General features: G+C 42.1%; 1 protein-coding gene across 3 annotated transcripts in view; it reads left to right on the forward strand.

The window, feature by feature from the left end:
* The window catches only part of LOC116669592 (latent-transforming growth factor beta-binding protein 2), an 86,212-nt gene that overhangs the window by 50,483 nt on the left and 14,468 nt on the right, over window positions 1-21,261 (forward strand). The window contains exons 9-31 of one of the 3 annotated variants that reach the window (XM_032499488.1): window positions 1,342-1,416; window positions 6,203-6,325; window positions 6,412-6,576; window positions 7,982-8,311; window positions 8,974-8,996; window positions 9,247-9,283; window positions 9,752-9,820; window positions 10,647-10,772; window positions 11,254-11,382; window positions 11,582-11,701; window positions 12,130-12,249; window positions 14,610-14,729; window positions 14,895-15,017; window positions 15,126-15,251; window positions 15,365-15,490; window positions 15,796-15,921; window positions 16,110-16,235; window positions 16,742-16,867; window positions 17,810-17,935; window positions 18,228-18,347; window positions 18,492-18,617; window positions 20,369-20,491; window positions 21,122-21,250. In XM_032499488.1, coding sequence (XP_032355379.1) covers window positions 1,342-1,416; window positions 6,203-6,325; window positions 6,412-6,576; window positions 7,982-8,311; window positions 8,974-8,996; window positions 9,247-9,283; window positions 9,752-9,820; window positions 10,647-10,772; window positions 11,254-11,382; window positions 11,582-11,701; window positions 12,130-12,249; window positions 14,610-14,729; window positions 14,895-15,017; window positions 15,126-15,251; window positions 15,365-15,490; window positions 15,796-15,921; window positions 16,110-16,235; window positions 16,742-16,867; window positions 17,810-17,935; window positions 18,228-18,347; window positions 18,492-18,617; window positions 20,369-20,491; window positions 21,122-21,250 — 2,814 coding nt within the window. The remainder of the gene's footprint in view (window positions 1-1,341; window positions 1,417-6,202; window positions 6,326-6,411; window positions 6,577-7,981; window positions 8,312-8,973; window positions 8,997-9,246; window positions 9,284-9,751; window positions 9,821-10,646; window positions 10,773-11,253; window positions 11,383-11,581; window positions 11,702-12,129; window positions 12,250-14,609; window positions 14,730-14,894; window positions 15,018-15,125; window positions 15,252-15,364; window positions 15,491-15,795; window positions 15,922-16,109; window positions 16,236-16,741; window positions 16,868-17,809; window positions 17,936-18,227; window positions 18,348-18,491; window positions 18,618-20,368; window positions 20,492-21,121; window positions 21,251-21,261) is intronic. The other 2 variants (XM_032499491.1, XM_032499489.1) reach the window with 2 other exon arrangements.

The following is a 21,261-nucleotide window of genomic DNA, read 5'->3' on the forward strand; positions in this document are numbered from 1 at the left end:
TCTTTATGCACATTAATACTAATTTTTACCTGGGGTGCCCAAACATTCGAGCCCCACTGTGTATATATTTTTTAAAACATCAAGTTTCATATTTTGGAAAATTAATATTACTATTCAAGTTCATGAATTTGAAAAAACAGCTTTAGCTGAGACATAAACTTTTTTGTACTTAAACATGCCACCACACAGCTTTTTGAAATTTTGGCAGAAACAACTTTTTTCCAGTGTGTTTATGTGCCAAATGGAAAAATGGCTATCATGATCCGGAAACAATACTATGAAAAAAAAAATCTACCATAATTGCTTTAAGGTGTCTGATTTGTTACTATAATCTGAATAGATTGTAACAGTGAGAAACAATTCCGTCATGCTAATAAGCATGTTGTTATTCTTAGAGCTTTCTTCACCCAAACACATATTTTCCTCTCCAAAATCAGATGTTGGATCATCTCCTTTCAACACGATATGAAGCAAAATCTTCATCTTAGTTAATGTCATGGAAAGATCTGCTGCCAATAATGGCAGCATATCTATGTTTAGAAATATATAGAACCTCATACACACCCGCTCTCTTTCTGTCAAACACACAGACACACGCTCAAACACAAACAGGGACTTTCTCTTTGCCATGTGATAGTCACATTGACCTTTCTGTACCTTTAAAGGAGCATGGTGGGGCTTGAATGTGTTCCGAATGAGTAATGACATAATGTTTTCAGCCCTCTGTCAGTATGGCCAAACTGGGTTACTCACTGCAGCATGTCTGTGAACCTCTATGTACACACCTGAAGCACACACCATATGATTTTTATTGCCTTGGCAAAACAAGCAAAGTTTTGAGCCAATCACCTTCCTGTGAGCCGTACATTAATCGTCCTTCCTAGTGTGTGCACAGTTAAAGTACAAGTCTCTTGTTTAAGAAGATTTGCACTGTAGTTGATGATAAAGGTCAGGGCTGTCACGTAGGCTTCCTCAACATATTTATGATGTAAGCACTTCCTTCATCTGTCCCTAGGGGTTGAGGAGAGTTATAGGTAATATGATTATAAATGACGTCAAGTGTTATCCTTACATTCTGCTGGATGGCAGTGCTGTCTTATAAATGTGGTTGATGGGGATCCATTTCCATACACACACTCTGGAGTCCCACGAGGCCCAGCTGTGGGTCCCCTCATTTTTCCTCTTGCCAAGATGCTCACATCTGTAAGTTATATGGTCCCCCCCGAAAGCCCAGGTCCTCTTCTCTCTCTGCGATGAATGCAATGCTTTGTGACAGAGAGGCTTGGCACTGTATGATCAATTCTGCTCTTGTAAAGCTCTGCTTTCTCTTTCTGTTTGTAGCATATGCAGTAATTGCAAATGGACAAGTGGAATGTTCCAAAGGTTTTAAACGGATGAATCTCACACATTGTCAAGGTAAGTTATAAAATATATTGAAGAATGTGTATGTAGTTTTCTAAATGTTATCATGTGATTTAGCCCACTGCATATTTTAATAGGTTGTTTAATAGGATGTTTATTTATTACCCATAACAAAAACATAGTTTATATTAAATATAATGGCATTAATGTGATAAAAACGTACTGGCCATAGGTTTCCATACTTACATTGAAACCCTGTGGACCTCTATAAAAGTATTCTTTGCTGTATGTCTGGCCCCTATAGGAACCAGGTCAAGGTTACAATTAGCATTGGTCAGAGGTCAGAGTTCAGCAGGAGCTGCTGTTTTAATTGGTCTTTGGGGTTCTGAGTGGAGAATGATACAACTGGCTGCAATTATGGTAAATGTGGTACTCTGAGTATTTGAGAGGAAGCTTAAGTTTCAGTCCTGTTTACCTCCTTGTTATTTATGCCAACAGAAGAAAAACTGTATAACTGCCAGCTCACCCAGCCATCTGTACTGTATGTTAAAACAACCTGAGCATACACTGTGTTTTCCTTTATCACAGTATCCTTAGGGTGTCTAGTTGTTAGTTGGCTGGTTGTTCATAAAGCCACAAAACCAACCACATTGTCAACTCTGTAGACAATCTTCCACTAAAGAATTCAGACTACTTATGTTTGTTGCTACTGTTAGTGTACAGCGCTGGAATCATCTTACGTGACCAAATAAACCTTGGCTGAAAAACAAGGGAATATAAGACACTTTCAATAAAAAAACAGTCTACTTGAGCTGTGTCTTACTTGATTACTTGATTAATGGTGTCATAATCCAAAGGCCAATAGACGGAAGTCTATGGAGAGTCACACCATAACAGTCCAATGCACAGGTTTGACTCCAATATAACAAGCCTAATCCATTGGTTCAACAAGTTCAACATGTTTTCCTCACAGGACACTACTATTGGCCCATTGAAGTTTTCAGGTAATGATTGAGATGGAAAACATATTTTAATAAAAAACAAAGACCTGTGTACAAGGGCACACTTCTTTTCCAATAGTGTGTCAACCAGCCAACACGTGGAAATTTATCCTCTTTATTGTTCATGCTTTTTTGTGATTTTTTTCAAGATGTTTCCTCCCTTTCAGTTGCTCATTTCTTGAGTTCCAAAAAAAGCAAAGCCCACATGATTTACTGAAGTGCTTTAAAGTCTCTGTCCCCTTCAGCTGCTGTTCCATTCTCAAAAAAATATTAATAATATCAGGTCTTGCAGCAACTGCCGAAGAGGCAAAACTAGGTATTTTATTATTAGGATGGTGTCCAGTAGGGCTGCACAATATTGGAAAAATTTGACACAGCGATATTTTTTTCCCCTGCGATATATATTGCGATATGAACAAAGAAAAAGTCATTTTTAAAAGATGACATAAATAGCTCTATTTGGAAATAATAAATCGTTCTCGACTATTGCAGTGATTTTGGAGGGGAGTGCATCTACATAGAAGAAAAAAGGAAAAAGGATCTTTTTTTAATTTGAATCATACTTTGTTAAACTTTAATGCTTTACAAACACCAAAGCAAGTAATCTGTGACTAACGTTACTCTTCTGAAGTGATTTTGGAGAGGGAAATTAGGTAGAAATACGCTGGTTGACTAACATGACACCATTGTATTCATATAATAATCAATCCAAGCTAAAGTGTATGACAATGAGTGCATGTTGCTTCCTCTAAATTTCAAGTTGTGGTCGACTAGCGGGGCCAGCTCCTTAGTTTGATAAATTGATCAGAACTGCATGTCATGCGCACTAGCAACAAACTCTGTGTATCCAAGAACAATTAAATCAATGGAAATGATGTTAAATCAGACACAGACTTCTGTAGTAGATTAGTGTTACGTTTCCAGCGTCGCGTCGCGTTGGGACAGACAGTTGGGACAGACGGACCCCTTATTTCTTTAGGCTAACTATATTTGCTTTAGCCTGGCTGGTAGCAGCTTTCTGCTTGTTTCTTTAAACTAACTATATTAGCTTTAGCCTGGCTAGCAGCTTTCTGCGGGGGGAAATGGCGGGGAGACATTGTGATAATGTTGCATTAATCAGGTGATTTAGTTTGTATTTATAGCAAACTTAAAACACAGACTACTCTGTGTAGTCTGTGTCAGCGACAGCTGCTGCCTGCGGTACTTTTCTACACACGGAGAGCCTCACTTAACAAACCCTGTCGGACTAACGACACATACACACGTTGCCAACATGGCTACCTGTCTTAAAGGGGAATCATAATCATGTAAAAGGAGAACAGTGAAAGTTTACTTTTCTATGAAGCAGAAAAAGTTTTAGTGTCAACATTGTAACGTTCTGCGATGAGACTATCGCGCATGCGCACATCGCAATGTCGATGCTAAAACACAATATTGTTCAGCCCTAGTGTCCAGTTTGCCAAACTGGGGCTCCTCGTCCGAGAAGTTGGCAGCGTATTTTGTTGGAACAGAGCAAAGCTCATATTCTGTGATACGCATGATTTACTGCTTGCAGTCCTCTGACCCTTCAATGACGCCCATGATATGATAAGATGCCCCATCAGACGACACGCTGCTCTATGACTTCAGAGGTGATTCCTTATCTTCAGAGCTGCTTCCCTTCCCAGTTTGTTAGATAAAAGGCACAAATACAGTAGATGTGTGTGAAGTATTTGTTGTGTGTGGTAAACCAGGTCATATTAGCCATACACCACTTCAAAGAAGTGATGATGGAAGTCTTACATAACTCTTTTGACATTTTGGATCAACTTAATAAAATAGGAGCTACTAACATTTTTTAAACACTGACATATGACTTTTATCATATTGAATACTGCCTTGGGTAATCAGGTTGAGACCTCGATATATTAAGTTGTACAGCAGGAATTTGCCTACTTTAGATGTATTTTGAGAATGTGCATTCGCTCTATTCACAGTTTCTGAATGGATGCATTTCTGGCCCCATAAGTTATGTCTGGTTTGAGACCTCCAAAATAGTCACTATAGTACTCCCTTTAGCCATAACAGCCAAATCATAGCAAGTGAGAGTAATGCTGCCAATTTCCTTTACTGTGTCCATAAATTATTCATTTGGTGTTTATGTGAGTATTGTTTTTTCCAGAAGTTTAGAGTTGCCGAGGTCAAGTAAGGTCTTAGCAGACACTTGTATGCAGAGTTTGGAAACTTCTTAGATGCATTGCAATCATCAATATATGTATCAATAAACAGTAAAAAACAATAGACAATAAAAACAACCATGATAAAAGCTGCTGATGGACATATACAAGGAGTATTTGTCAAGGAAAGCAACCAAGCATAGATTCAAAATACCTGTTGAGATTAGTGTTGGTCATGACAAGTTGTCATGGAAGTCAGTTTCAATCCCAGTCAACCCACCAGCAGACTGTAACAATAGCACTAATCTGGGACTCAACCGAACCATGGATTAAAGACCCCATGTGATGAAGCCTGAGCCCAACACTGACCTGAACTCTGACCAAATAGTATGCTGCTTAAACTAAACTCCCACAGTACCTGTATAAGAATATTGTTGCTCCTACCTCTGTAGAATGTGTATATCAGCACAGGCAGGCGTGACATCTGTGGTGTTTCAATATCTTCACAGTATGTGCCATATCGCGCTCATGCATGCAGGTCGCTTTTGCTAACAGAGGCATATTTACATTGTCATAACATTGAGGATGGAGACTTTGGCATTATAAGGCTAGCTTCAACTTTAGAAGCAGTTTCTTCTAAGAAAGATAGAAAAGAAGAAAGAACAAACAACAAAAGAACATTGTGACATTCGTTGGATTTGCTTCAATCTACCAAATTTATCAGTCTTAATCTCTTTTTAAACTAACTTTTTTTTCAGCAGGAAGCAAGACAACAAAACGAGAGCAGATTAATGAGAAATGGGAAAATATGTAGTGGCAGGCTGTCGGGTTCCAGTCGTCAAAGCAATGGGAAAAGACCTAATGATGTACTCTTTGTTTAACACGGTAGAACAACAAACTTTGCCTAATCCTAGTGTCAGGCGCATTACTAAGCACCTGAAATATGTTCCCCTGTGCTCCTGGCTGGCACATTAACTGGCTTGCTTGTCTCCATTTGGCTTAGTGACTCAGGAACTGTTGGAGCAATAAGCAAACTCCATTAGCCACTGTCTCACTCCAGCACATGGTTCAGGCCACGCGGGTAAAAAAACCTCTTTAAGACTTTTGCTCATTGACGTAAGCAAAGGATGTTGTGACCTTATTGGACACTGTCAATGAAAGATGCTGAGGAAGATTATAATCTAAAACATATTTCTGTTTTTTTCTGTGTGACGGTCCAGATTTCAAAGTTAAGGTTACCTCAGCCTTGAGAGTTTATAATATCTTTCAGTCAGAAGGATACACGATTGAGTATATTCTGCTTTACAGTGGTCAAATGTATTATATATGTTTCCTTTATGTCATCACTCCTCCTTGCTTTCACACAATTGTGAAACCTGAAAGTTTCCATATTTCATCACCTCCCAGCATCTGTTTTTTCATGGCATGATCTATTGCAATTATTTGTCACCCTTCAAGTTTTAAATGAGTTCTAAAGCCTTACATCATCTCTGCTGGTCTGCAAGCATGAGTACTCTGTATACTCAAAATGAAATGTAATACACCATATTTGATATTATTGAGGGGGTTATTGTGAGTTCCAAAAAAATGTCCTGTCAGAGGAAAAACATGTCTCGTGATGTTTCCATAATGAGAATTGAGTCCATGACTTACATATTGCATATTATACTGCATATTTCACAGACATCAATGAGTGCCTGTTGCCTGGGCTCTGTAAGAACGCTGAATGTCTCAACACCAAAGGAAGCTACAGGTGCACATGTAAACCAGGCTTCATGTTAGACGCTGACAGGAGCCACTGTGTCTGTAAGTATCGGACCACATCATTTAGGCTGTAGCCATTCTCTTGTATTGCATTTCAATAAAATGGATGCATCAACTTCTCTCCCCAGCGGACAAAGCTGTGTCTGACCAGAAGGCATTCTGCTACCGATCTGTGTCAGCAAGTGCATGCTCTCTGCCTCTTGCTCAACACATCACCAAGCAGATTTGCTGCTGCAGCCGAGTGGGAAAGGCTTGGGGCCCTTTGTGTGATCGCTGTCCTTTGCCGGGTTCAGGTACAGCCACCAAAAGTTACCCTGCTGCTGCTTTATGTGTGACAAAATCTCCTTTACAACTCATACACTGTTCAAACCCAAGACTTATCTCCTTGTCCATCTGCAAGCTAAACCTTCCATTTCTGGTTTTACTGTACTTCCTGAAAAACGATTCGCTGGTTTTAACACTTTTGCAGAAATGAAATGTCACATGTAATCTTATGCAAGGGCTAGCAATGGTCAGTGAAAGCACAGTCAATGAATATTTACCACTCTGTCACCGTTCTGCTCTTAGCCAGGCTTTAAAGCAGTTTAAAATAACCAAATGTGTTTGGAGTGGCAAATTACCAAAAGTCCAGTTTTCATATTTTGTAGGCCGCATAATAGCGGAAGTCAGACTTGTGTTATCACTCCAACCCTCAGAGAGAAACCCCGCTAATAGGCCGGCAAAGCTTCACAGCAGAAATAAAAAGCCTTTGCCAAGTGAAAATAGGAAGTAGTTGTCATCTTTCTTTTTTTCCATACCGATCTAATCTTCAAAGTCTCTGATAGAAACAGGCTGGTTTTATGGAGTGTCTGTACTGGCCAGTGATTCATGGGGATTGTCATAGATCAGATATCACACAGACCTCCAGCACACAGACACAGCCTCTGATTATTTTGAACGCTGGCTTTTGTATGGGCTGACAAGCTGTTTGAGCCATGTTCTGAACCAAGCAGCCAGGCCCATTACTTGTGACTTGGTAACAGGAGCCCGTTTACTATCATTCCATATTTACTGTAGTTCCTCTGATGTGGCTCCTGATCATATATAGACTCATTTCCCTCCACTTTAAATTCATCATTCAGTCGCCTATCATATCCACATTTCCTGCATTTACAGCTACCACATATCTGTCATTATTCATATTTCTATTCCAGAGTCTTTTTGGCGTAAAGTTGCTGGTTTTTAGGTCAGGTAGGGGACACAGTACTTCTTACTTGTAATGGATTCACCATTGCTGAAGTTTGTTGGGCTCCGACACAAAGAGGTGCAGTCTCCCTCCTTTTATCTAGCCAGCCAATCCCCCATTAGCCTCTCATTCACACGCCTCTACACCAAAGAGTTCAAAGGTCGGTCAGAAATACATGATCCTCTACTTCCCCCATTGGCATGGCTGTGCTTGTTTGAGTGGGCAGATATCCCCCCAATGTTTCTAAATCCTCTTGCTAGTAGCCCTCTGTGACAGCTGTAACTGATCTGCCAGCTAGCTAGCAATAGCCAAAATACAACCCCCTTGTTCACAGCACACAGTAAAGCACAGCAAACTCCACATAACAGTATTACACGGATGACTTGTGGTATTATTATGAATATCAAACAGAAATATGGGCCACAATTACACTCTGGCTCATTGTTTGCTGCTATGTGTTTCCTGCCCCACAGACCATTTTAAGGAGATCTGCCCAGCTGGTCACGGATACACCTACTCCCGCTCTGATGTGCAGATTTCTCTCAGACAGCTGGAGGAAGATGATCTGCAGAGCACAGGAGTCTCATGGGAAGAGCAGAGTCCTACTTTCCCTCAGCCTCCATCCATCCAGCCCTGGCTGCTGCTGCCTAGCAGGCCACAATACCCCATCTATCCACAGACGCCACAAGTACCCCAATACCCTGAGTACCCTCAGACACCACAAGGACCCGGGTACCCTCTGACTCCACAGCAGCCTCTCCATCCCTCTCACCCAGCCAGAGAGACACCTACACATTCGGAGGGTGAGAATAAAATGTTTGGTACATTAAATCTCTGACAAGTTGACTTTAAGGTTGTAAATGTCTCTAAATGGTTAAGAGATGAATAGTTGCTGCTGCTGATTGTTCTGTACATATTATCCACTTTATCCATGTTATTCAAACATGGTATTCACTAATACCCCAATCCATGGCATAAACAAGGCAGGGCATCTGAGTAATACACAATATGATTCTTTTTTACTCTACGGGATGCAAATTTATTTGCGTTTGGTGGAAATTCAAACATCAACAGGATGTTTTGATCTCCAGAAATAAATGAATGCCTGATCCAACATTGGACACAGACTGAGTAGTACTCGTATCCCCCTTCCGTCAAAGTGAAACCCCTCTGAGCATCACAGCAATGCACACAAGTAATCCACACTGGCCATACGTCTAAATCCTCGGGCTTTACTGTTAATGTATCTCCCTGATTTAATGCTTGTGAGATTCTTTATTGGCAGAGCTATGACATTTTGATTTATAGGAGACAATTCTGTAAATATTTAGGGAATTTTGTCTTCATGACAATGACCATGGGCGGTTGTGTATGAATTGTGTACTCAGCAATGGTACTTGTCAATGCGAACAGAATGTCGACTTTCTGCTACTTACAAACTTTTCCTCTTCTTTCTGTCTTGTAGCAGATGTGGAAATTCTGAGCCTGGTAAGTTATATCACAGCGTAAACCTCTTGGCACATACTTTGGACATGTTTATCTTAGAGCGATATGCTCTAGCTATCTCAGCTGGAGGGTTTGTTATGATTATGTAACTTATTCAGACCACATTTTGGTAGATAAACAAAACTAATTAGCATAGAATATGACAACAAAAGCAGACAACACTTTTTGAACACAAATATGGTGATGAAATGTAACCAACATCTTTGACATGCAATATTTGCTTGTTTTCTAGCCAGCTGTTGTGACTGACTCACCACTGAAATATCCAGGTATTTGTCTCTTGGCTTTACTTATACAGATCATACAACACTACTTGTTCAAACTTAACAAGTGCCTCAACTCTGTGCCTCTTGTGGTTTGATTTATCATCTCAAAGATTAATGGCCAATAGTAGTTTCAGTCAGGCACACACGTGATGTGTTTTCTATAAATTGCTCACTCCTGCACAGTGGTGGCCGTCACAGTCCTGCTTTGCCCTCATGCCAGCGAAAACATTGACATTAAAGTCTGAAGGTTGATTACATTCAATGAGTCTACTTGATTTATTTTGGTCATTTTACTGTTTTTAGCCTGGAAAAAAGAGTAGATCATTTTTTTTGCAGCTGCCCAGTGAGTGACAGCTAAAGCAGTAGTGGTCGGCAAAACAAGCCGTGTCTCGTTTAGCATGTAGAGAATGAGAATTTACTGTTAGCAGTTTACTATGTTCACACTCACCCAGTCTCGATCGTTCTTCACAGAGACTTCTCCACACTCCTCCATCATCAGGCCAGATTCAAAGGACACAGCCCACACAGATTCAGCCCCAGGTAATTCATACATACAAAATAAAACACTTTCTTGAAACTCTGGATCTAAAATCACTAGTGCCTAAGTGGCAGGTGGGTATGGAGATGTAGTACGATCATGCTCTGAGTCAACCACTGGCAAACAGCAGCACATCTCATAAGACATTTTTTCAGGCTTGCCCAGAGTTAAACCAAGGAGAGCTTGTATTGTGCTTTTATTTGACCCCTTTTCTCAGAGCCAATTTGGCTTGAAGATGCCGTGCTGCACAGAGGGTGAGAGGGCGAGAAACCAAGACTGTGTCTGCTTCTTGGAAGGGGAAGCTATGCTGTGTTGACAGCGACCAGATTTATGAAAAATGGAAGACGGGTGGATGACGGGGTTAAAGTGCATTTGGGTGACAGAGAGAGTGAGCATCAGGGTGATAGAGAAAAGAATTTACAGTAATCCTATGGAGAAAGACATACTGTAGTGGGGTTTTCCCTCCTTAACCAGACACGAGGTCCCAGTTCACTGTCTGTTTTAACACAGTCCATTTGGACAGAAAAATACAAGAACAACACTAACTTCAGGCTCTACTGTGCATGACCTGCTTCTTGCCGAATCCCTATTGTAAGAGCTCCATACCACCTGTTAGAATACTACAGTGCTGTAAAACCTGTCCTCTCATCCAAGACCTCACCTATAAAACAGCAAGTCGGGTTCCCATGGAAAGCAACATGTGTTAGTGGAATGCAGTTTTTTAACTTTTTACAGTGTCTGTATTGTAACATAACCCTTAGGTAAAAAATATTGTTGTCTGCCTTCTGAGTAATGACTGTGCACATTTATGTTTTTTTTTTTTTTGAGGTATTGACAAGTGTGCCACCACGCCTTCCATATGTGGCCGTGGGAAATGCATTCCTGTGCAGACCGGCTATACCTGCCACTGCGAGCCAGGATTCAAGCTCAATGCACTGCAGACCAACTGCATTGGTAAGCAACAATGGGAGAGAGAGGGAGATAGACAGGAATAACGGTGGAACACTCAAAGAGAAGGAGGGGCACATAAACACACACATGCTGACACCAGAGGCCCCAGGAGCTCTGTCTATCATCGTCTCTGTGCAAGCAAGTCCTTAACACCAAACATGGCACAGAAGCCTTGAGAAATGAAGCGAGCCAAAATGAAAGGAATCCGTTTGTTTATGTTGACCTGTTCCGTGATGCCTGACAACAGCGTAAAGGCCATCCAAAGAGCTGCCACAGAGCTTTGATCCCTTACCTCACAGTGAAGGCCTTGGCCGCAGACTCTGCTCTACTCGGCTGGGTTCAGGCACATCACTGAGTAATGTATGCACAGTAGAGGAGCTACAAAGTCAAGCCTTAGAAAGTGTACAGTCTCTGCTGGTGAAATGGAATTGCAATGTAATGTCGCGTTTGATCTCTTGTTTTCACATTCTGTCTCCCATTGCAGATGTGAATGAGTGTGACCAGGAACCATGTGAAGGGAAAGGACGTTGTATGAACAACTATGGCTCCTATACCTGTCAATGCCGCAGTGGCTACAGCCAGGTGATCACCCAGAACAGGAAGTTCTGTCAAGGTGAGACGCAGCCCAAATGATAATGACAGCAGGAGACAATGGATGAAAGCCACTGTTACCTTTAGACTCTCTGTTAGAGCACTGCAAGTTCTTGTCTGTCAGCGCTGTTCATTTAAAAAGTATCATGCCCTAATTAATGCTGTGGAACACAATAGTCACTTTCTTTCCCGTTCTCCTTGGTTTTTATTTAAACTGGCAGACATTAATGAGTGCAGCATGCCCAACAAGTGCCAGAACGGTGAATGCATCAACACAGAGGGATCTTACACCTGTGAATGCAACAGTGGCTTTGCCAAGTCTTGGAGAGGCCAATGCGAAGGTGACATGCCTGCATGCACAAGTGTATATGCACATAAAGAGAGCTTAGTGTAGTTTCTTCACGGGAAAAAGAAAGAATGATTTGCAAGGAGCTGGTCGACTGTGATTATATGAGAGGGTGTGGCCCTAGCACAGTTTGACCTGTCTGTCACAGATAGACGTGGTGTCATTGGAGCTTCCATAGTTGGTCACGGCGAGGTGATTCCCATAGTGAAGCACCGAACAAAGTTAGAAAAAAAACAAAGCACATGTATTTTCCTCTAATCAAAGCCAGGAAGAAAACTATGTACAGTTTGTGAGATAGGGATTGTGTGTTTGTATATAATAGCATTTGTGGCATACCACCCTCTTTCTTCCATGCATGTGCATATTGTTTTAGTAAAAACTAATTAAAATGATTATTTTCATGTCCACCTTCTCCCTGAGCAGATGTAGATGAGTGCAGAGATCCCAGCTCCTGTCCCAACGGTGTCTGCGTCAATACTCCCGGCTCCTTCCAGTGCCAGACCTGCAGCCTGGGGTTCAGGCCTGTCAATGAAAGATGTGTGGGTAAGAAAATCCCACACCCCATCATAGCAGCAGCACCACCACCACTACCCAAACTCCCACTTGTTTTCGACCACTGTATAAAAAGAAGCTGGGTTTACCTCTTACACTGTTAAAAGTCCTGTATTAGGTAACATTTACGTAGACAAAAGCTGCTGCTACTAGTTGGTGTCATGGCAACAGGCCGTGCTGTTAATGACTTCCTGACAGCTTATGATGCAGTACAGCTCACCAAATAGAACAAGCTGAATTAGTTTCACTCATTAGTTTTTGCTCAAAGGGACACTCTGACGGCTGATGTGCATGAAAATGATATAAAATAAGCCTTTTTTAGACTTATATAGGATTTTTTTATGTGGACTGTGGACCACTAGTGGGACCACACAACAACCCAAAACCATAGTGATGATGGCTTTATTTTGTGGGCCTCTCTCTCCATTCAGTTTTTCCACGTACTATATATTAATTCCTCCACCCAGCAGCCTCTGCATATCCCCAACCCATTCACCGTGTTATTGCTGATCTTTTGATATCACTGGCCCCTGTAAAAAGATTGTTTAAAATACTTCAATTTGGGACAGTCTAAATATTTTCTCTTGGCCACAGCCTTGAACAAACAGCGTATTATTGTTGGAGAGCTCTGGCCACTGTACTGTTGGGCCCAGTGGAGGCTTTATTGCCGCTGCTGGGCTAGATGAGAGGACTGAGCAGTCACAGGAGGTGTATGAGAAGGTCAAAGGGTCAATTCCTCACTGCGAAGAGGTCCTGACATGCAAACAAATTCTCTCACTGACCCATAGTTTTGTCTGTGGTCTGCTGTAAAACCCAAACTGTGGATTATTAGATTTCAATACACAAATGCCCAACAAATTACATTTGGTGTTGTGTTTAAGCTAGCACGCTAGCAGCTCCCAACCTAAAAGTGGCCTGTTACATAAGAGTCGGACTACTACCACATCCCCTCACTATGACCTTGCACCCCTCTAATTTGTTTGGAAACCTAAGCTCCTGGAGTGAGTATTCCAGAAATCTGAAAAGCCGATAGACAGAATGAGAATGGAAAATATGGAAATTAACTTTAGTGGTAATTTGGAGATCTTTTTAACCGATTTCTCAGTGAGTCTGACGACTGATGCCCTTGTGTAAACTCTCATTATTCCCTTGCCTCTAAAGAAAACACTTAACTTCAGCTACTTTCTGTTTGTGAGACCACTAATGTTATTCATTCTGTGTTTAAATCAGTGGTGTATAAACAGCAACCAAGAGGAAACCTTTAAATGAGGGATAACATTATAGGTAAATATTTTTACCCCGAACATCCACCCGGGCAGTGCTAACAGGCCCACAGTATACGTCTGGCACTATGAGAGTCACATAAAACAAGCAATATGAGTGCCGGGTTTACAGTATTTGCTTCAGTCAATTGACGGTAGCACAGTGGTTTGGGCTCAATTGGCCGAATCGTGGATAAGCCTAATTGCTGGTGTGATAGAGAAAACAGCTCCATTGCCCTGTCAGGGCTTATCGCAGAGGCCTGAGAGATGCCGGATGATTGCAGAAACAAAGCATTGGGCCATACTGACAGACATCTGGCAGTGCCCACTGCTAGGCAAACAAAACCCAGTCTGTGACTGTTTTCACTGTGTGGCTCTCTGTTTCAGCATCTCTATCACATCCTCTCTCCACCTCCTTTACAGACAAATACTTTTCCTTCCTCGCTCCTTTTTGTCTTCCTCTTTTATTGCCTCTTTCTCATACACTCACATAATCAGATTTTCTCTCTCCACACCATCACCTGAGCTGAAAAATTGCCATTGTTAACACTTGATGAATTCCACTATAAAACATTATTTCAGCATGAGGTTTTCCACAAATAGGGTTTTCCACAAATAGGGTTAACTGTTCTGAGTCCCAAAGTGGAAAAGACAGCTCCTGCTGCAAATAGTAAAAGGCCTTCATGAATAAGGTTTGGGCACTGATGTAATTTAATGACTGCTGTTTTACAGTCATTTTGCATGCTAATTATGTTGTAACTGTTTCCCCTTTACCAATACAACCCTTATTTTTTATACACGCCTTTGTTTTTATTTTTTGTGTCTTATTGTTGTTGGCCCAATTTTCCCTTATATTAAACGGTCAGTATACCTAAATTAGAAAAAGAACACATTTTCTTATTTACCTATCATGGTTTTTCAATGCTGCGAGCACAACTGAAATCTCATTTATTGTCATTGTAGTGGAGTGGCGGCAGAAATCTCAGAGGTAGATTAAGGGGTTCTTTTAATTTGGGTGAACTGATTCTTTAGTCACACAGTGTCCTTGTTCACATAGGTATTATATCATTTTCTGACTTCTGTCCTCAGATGTTAACGAGTGCTTGAACCAAACTGTTTGCGGTCGTGGTAGGTGTGTCAACACCGAGGGCTCCTATAGGTGCAACTGTTTTCAAGGTTACAAGCTCTCATCAGACCACGTTTGCCAAGGTAACGGCCAGTCCGAAGGTCAATCCGACATCATATGCAAAAGAAACAGCTCTCTGAATTTTCCACAGTGCTACTACAGAAGCATTGTGGCACCATTGAAGTTTTGTAATAAAAAGCTACAAAGAGTTAGCGGTTGTCTTTTTTTTCTTTGTTTCTTTCTTCCAGATGTGGATGAGTGTGTGCTCCCTGGAGTTTGTCTCCACGGCCGCTGTGTCAATCTGGACGGCACCCATAAATGCACCTGTAACCATGGTTACCAAGTCACCTCAGACAGCAAAACTTGTGAAGGTCTGCAAAGGATTATCTAGAGCCATTGGGCGTATCACTGCATACTTCTCAGCTTGTGGAGCTCTCTCGACAGCAGTATAATGTCTGCAAATTGTTTCTTTTTGTTAGATGTCAACGAGTGCGCAAGTGGTAATGTGTGCCCTGCAGGAATTTGCATCAACACTGTAGGTTCCTACACTTGCCAGAACTGCAGGCCTGGGTTTGGACCATCTACTGATAGACTAAGATGTGAAGGTAGGAATTCCACTGTTTAATGATTTAGACTAAACTGCAGTTTTGAACAAACACTGGTCGATGGTGATGATTTGTCTGCCCAGTTGTGGTGAATCTGCTTTTTGTGTTTCCAGATGTGAATGAGTGTGCCCAAGATGACTTGTGTCTTGGTGGGGTGTGTGCTAATACGGAGGGATCCTACTCATGTACCAGATGTAAGGCTGGCTACAAAGTGTCTCAAGACCGGCAGCGATGTGAAGGTAAACTCAATCTCCGGCTAAGGCACGGCAAGGCAGCTTTATTTGTATATCACATTTCAGCAACAGGGCAATTCAAAGTGCTTTACACAAAAACTGTTAAAAAATAAAAACAGAGCTATGCTCCTCACTCAGTAAAAAACAGTAGTGCTGTTACAACAGTTAAAGACTTACTCAACACATTTGGGAAGGTTGTCACCTCACCCTTAAAACTCCTGTGCAACTGAATTCCCTCCCCATATTATTCAGAATTTATAGTGATCAGTGTTCAATTAATGTCTGTCCTGGTGTACATGTGTTTCGCCCAGATGTTGACGAGTGCCAGTCTCTGTTTACCTGTGCCAATGGGATCTGTCTAAACTCGGAAGGCTCTTACACCTGTGAGAACTGCCCTACAGGGTACAGGGTATCATATGACGGGGAGCTCTGTGAAGGTTGGTTTATTCAACACCAAATTAACTCCTGCAAAACGCCATATATAAATTATTTAGCCTGAAAGAACTAACACTGTTAGGGTTAGTGGTCCTTGTCTTTCATCAGGAGTTTTGGTCTTTTTTCTTGGCTGTAGAAACACCCTGTACTGCAGTGAATGTCTTAACCGTCTGTGTTGTTTTCACGCCAGATATTGACGAGTGTGTGCTGCCCACGACATGCCCGAAGGGAACGTGTACAAACACAGAGGGTTCTTTCACATGTACTGTCTGTCAACCTGGTTTCAAAGTATCTGAGGATGGACAACAGTGTGATGGTAAGGCTTATGCTGTTTGTGCAGGAATGTTGTGTTTGTATACCTGTGCACAGGTGTGTATCTTGTATTTAGACATGCTAGACCTTGCCTTAATACCCAACAACTATGCTTGAGGGTGATTGTGCCCACTCTGTTGAACATGTTTCCCAGCTGTTTTAGGCTGTAAATGGGCAGCATCAGTTATGACAGCTTGGACCCTAAAGCCCCATCATCTGGGCCCAAAAATACTCCTTCTAGACAACATGTCATAGCTGGATCCTGGGCCCCGTAACCTCTCCACTCCTCTGACCCTTGCTCTACACAATGAGACACCTGCCCTCAAATAGAGCAAGATGATGTCAGGCGAATGTTCTCCAGATAGCTCAGCTGAAAAGATAGAGGTGTCGACATTTGTAATTTCTAGTTCCAGTGATTTCCGATTTAACTGATTACAACTGGCAGGCTTTATTTATTTGAAGCCAGAGATGATAATCTGTCCTATGATGTGTCCATGTATTTGTCTCCAGATGTGGATGAGTGCTTGGTGGCTAACGTGTGCCAGGCCCAGCTGTGCTTGAACACGCCAGGATCCTACACCTGCAGGAACTGTGGAGCCGGCCTGCAACTGTCTGAGGATGGTTACAGCTGTGAGGGTAAAACTACCTCTGATTTAACCTACCTGCTTAGAACACTTTAAGCTGTTGCTATGGTAAAGATTGTAAAAAATAATTACAGTAGACAAGCATAATAAGAGGAATGCATTAGACCCAGAACATGATTACAGAAAATCTTTAGTGTGCTAGGTGATTTGTCATGACATGATTTATGAGATCAATGTAGTGAAACGGCTGCTTTGACAAATCCAGGGAGGTTTAATCTGTCATGACTTCATGGGAAGCAAAAATTGAATTACTGTTTAAATGGATTCAAACATGGCCTCAGTTAGTCATATATACGATGGTGTGTTTTTTAATGGAAGTGTGAATGTAGCCCAAGAGGAAGATCCCCTACTGAAATGTGTCTTTGCGCTGGGAAAAACGTTTTACAAAACAAGCCAGAGTCCAAGTCAGCCTCTGATAGGATTTTAATTGATGTCTCTGATGCCATGAAAAATATTAAGGGCTTAATTCGAAATGAAGTCAACCACTCCCCTGCCTTCCATGTACCACAACAAGCTTGTCCTGTAGAACTGTTCACCTAAAGGCAAAATGGAGTTGTCTTAATCACTTAACAATGGCCCACACTATTTTCTCCGTAAGAAATACAATCTGTACCGGCTCAAGGAATTTCCAGTGATCACATAACAGTAAGCCAGTAACTGTTTGTAGATATAGTAATTATGCACCACCTGTAATAGCTTGCTGTTTTGGATTCTATGGCCCTCCTGCATACTTATCTTTCCACCCTTTTTAATAAAACACTGTCAATGTGATCTAATAAAGAGGACTTTGCTTACTGTATGTTAAGCCGAGTCATACACACGCCACACATTTTTTAGATAAGACAGTGAACAATCAAAAAGTGGGCTCTTTAGAAGTCACTTTTCTTAAGATGAAAAACTATAGCTGACCTTTTCTTCTTCTCCTGTCCTTTAGATTTTGATGAGTGCCAGACCCCAGGTCTGTGCCCCTTGGGTGTTTGCACCAATACAGAGGGCTCCTTCTCCTGCGTGGCCTGTGACCCAGGCTTTACAGAGGCACCCAACAGGCTTTCATGTGAAGGTATGGCACAGTGGGTGGTTCACTGTGGTCACTACATTTTATGGTTTCTGTGCAATCATTTTTCATAGTTATCTGTTCCAGCACAATATGACCTACTATAGTAAGTCATTACTGATGTAGATGATGCTGGACTTTCTGACATGCTCACTGTGGTCTGGAAGCTCGTCATTCAAATGACAGATTTAAAGTGAGACCCAGTGATTTTCATCTGGTGTGAATGTGTCATTCTGATGATGGTCTGTGTGTGTGTGTGTGTGTGTGCGTGTGTGTATGTGTGTACGTGCATGCACAGATGTGAATGAATGTGAGGACCCCAGTCTATGTGTGGGAGGCCAGTGCACCAACACCATCGGTTCCTATAGCTGCTCCTGCCCCACTGGTCTGGAGATGGTGGATGGCACGTCTTGCAGAGGTATACGCACGCACACACACACACACACACACACACATACATGAACAAAGGGTTGTTTGATACATACCATTAGTGGTTAACTGTTTCTCGTGGCTTGGCTCGTGTTGGCATCTTGACACAGCTGTGTGTGCATATTTGTGACAGATATCAATGAGTGTTTAACCGTTGTGGGGATCTGCGGAGAAGGAGACTGTCTGAACACTAAGGGCTCCTACACATGCATCTGTCCTGATGGATATGCCACCATCGATGGAAGGACCGGCTGCCAAGGTACAGTAACACACTGCCGCAAGAGCAGTAATAGCCTTTAGCCCTTTGAGATTTCCTTGTGAAATGTAAAGGGCATTATAAATAAAATGTATTATAATAGCAATGGGAAATTATTTTTCAGATGATTTAATAGGCCTTGTGTGGTTGGGTGAGGCAGGGTCAAAATTGGAAAAAGTTGGCAATAATGATTTTGTAGTCCATGTTACTCAAGCATTTTACAGTAACTTTATTGGCTTGCACAAGTTTTTTTCATTCACTGGATGGCATGGTGACAGAGAGTATCCTCGCCACATTGTCCTGTGTGCTGAGATCAGGCCTAGGACCCTTGGCATGAGTGCTCAGGCTGGCCTTTCTGTGTAATGGGCCGTGGCCTCATCAACTGTTTCAGTTCACTCTCAGTTTGGACTTCAGTTTGATGTTATTCCAGCCGCACCCATTGACCCACTGGTCACAGCGATGGGAAAAAAAATGTAGCCTGATTGGCTAAGGAAGGCTTTTCTTTTTAAAAAACTGGAGCATTTTCTGTCAAAATACATGAAATAACTGGCTCATATGTCAGAATTGGATCAGTGTTATTTCTGGTGTGCCTTGCAAGTACAGTAAGAGGTGAAGTTAAGTAAACGGCAGTATGTCTGGCAGTGAAATATCCTGTTGTGCTGTAAAGCAGGTAGGTCTGGATGTTAGGACCCTGCAAGATGCTGGCATCGTCCTCTAATGGGCAAGTTTGAAGTTTTAACAGTAGAGGACTAAGTTCAATCCTTGAACACTGAGGCTTCGTACACAGACTTTAAGCAAACTGCCCAGCCTGAATCAGGTACTTTGGCTGCCCGCCACAACAAACACGGGGCTCTAATTATCCTATAAATCAGCAGTTGTCGTAAATTTTTTTGCAGCCTGCCGTTGTGTGTACAGTGCTGACACAATGAAAGCCAGACCTCTCTGATATAAGCATGCAGGGGGAGGATTAGGGTGTACATTTATGGGAATGAAAGAATGAAAGGTTTAATCAGGTGAGGCCAAAATGATGCTTGGCCTTGACCAGGCCAGTCTTTCAGCAAAAACAGAACATGCTGTAAATAATAAAGGACTGACTGCAGACTGAAACCCATCTAAATTTAATCCAAAACAACAGGTTGTGCCATGGCCTTGCTGTGCCTTTCAGTACAGGCTTTGAACTCCTTCAGTCATAGCATATTTATGTGTTTACTTATAGTCTGGGCTATTTTTTTTCTCCATATCTTTGCAAATGGGTGTTTGCCTTGTCGTCCCTGAAAGATTCATCTGATTATTAAAGGTTTGAAAGGAAGACAGGCTTTTTCCCCAGTGATGAATTTCTTGCCTTTTCCCCACATTTCTTTACCCAAGGTCCAAGGGCCATAAAGGTTGTTTTGTTATGCCGCAATTATCCACCAATTTACAGCTAATCAAGCATGTCGCATTCAGTATTCCTTTTTTCCGAGCGGAAGGGAAATGTTCTTAGCCTGAAAAGTTGATGTTTTTTAACCTTTGTTTTCTGTTTGCCAGTACTGTATACTGTTAAGTGCTCCAAATGGCCAATGCATCTTGTGCTCAGACAAGCGCTTGATTACACATTACCATTAAAAGGAGAGGTGTTCCCTGAGGACGTAACAAAGACAGAGGATATATGGGGATATTTAGTGATAATCAATATGTAACAGATCCACCCTCACTCCAATTATCTCTTTTAATATGTTTGCCTTTCTCTTCCCCTTCTCTCTGCCTTACTGTAGATGTGGACGAATGCAGTAAAGACAATGTGTGCATCCGGGGTGAGTGTCTTAACGCTGAAGGCTCTTTGTTGTGCTTGTGTGAGGCTGGCTTTAGGTTCAACGCTGACACTTCTGACTGTGAAGGTAAGACAGAATAAAACTCCTTTATGTCATAGTGATTGCTGACCCCTAAATCTTCCCTGAGGGTTCTACTCTCTGAGTAAAACAACATGTCAGCATAAGCCGTTTGATTTTCATCAAATACATACATAGGCTTAAGCGTATAGCACAGTTTGCTAGGATTAATTATCTATAGGCAATGGTGACCGGGATCCAGTAAAAGTGTCTAAGCCTGGTTTAGAGGCTCTACTCCATGGTCTCAGGAGTGAGGGGTGCCTGGATTACATGGCTGGAGCCCTGAACTCCCTCTCCCTTGAGGGAAGTATGAATGACCCCATTGTGAGCAGGAGGTGTTTCTCCCCCTCTAACGTCTCCCTTTAGCTCCTTCACAAGTTCTTTGGTTGCTGTGATAATATTGTTCTTGGCCATTCCTGTTGCCTGCTGCGTTTACTGAGGACAGCTACACCACAGGCCTTCTGGCAGACTCCTGCTACACAGCCATTACACTGGAAGCAGCAGCGCAGTGGAGGGAATAGTGTGTGTGCGGGGGTGCATGCATCCGTGTTAGTGTCTGATTGCACATGTGGTTAGGTTTGTGCCTCTGTTTGTCAGTTACTAACCAACATCTGTCTCTCTCTCTCTTTCACTGGACAGACCAGAATGAGTGCAAGGAGTTTGGAAGCTCAGTGTGTGGTACCTGGCGCTGCGAAAACACCATCGGTTCCTACCGGTGCTTCATGGGCTGCCAGCCTGGCCTCGAGGGAGAAGACACCACAGACTGTGGTGAGTGGTCA

The sequence above is a fragment of the Etheostoma spectabile genome, chromosome 20 (assembly GCF_008692095.1).
Source record: "Etheostoma spectabile isolate EspeVRDwgs_2016 chromosome 20, UIUC_Espe_1.0, whole genome shotgun sequence".
Lineage (NCBI taxonomy): Eukaryota > Metazoa > Chordata > Actinopteri > Perciformes > Percidae > Etheostoma > Etheostoma spectabile.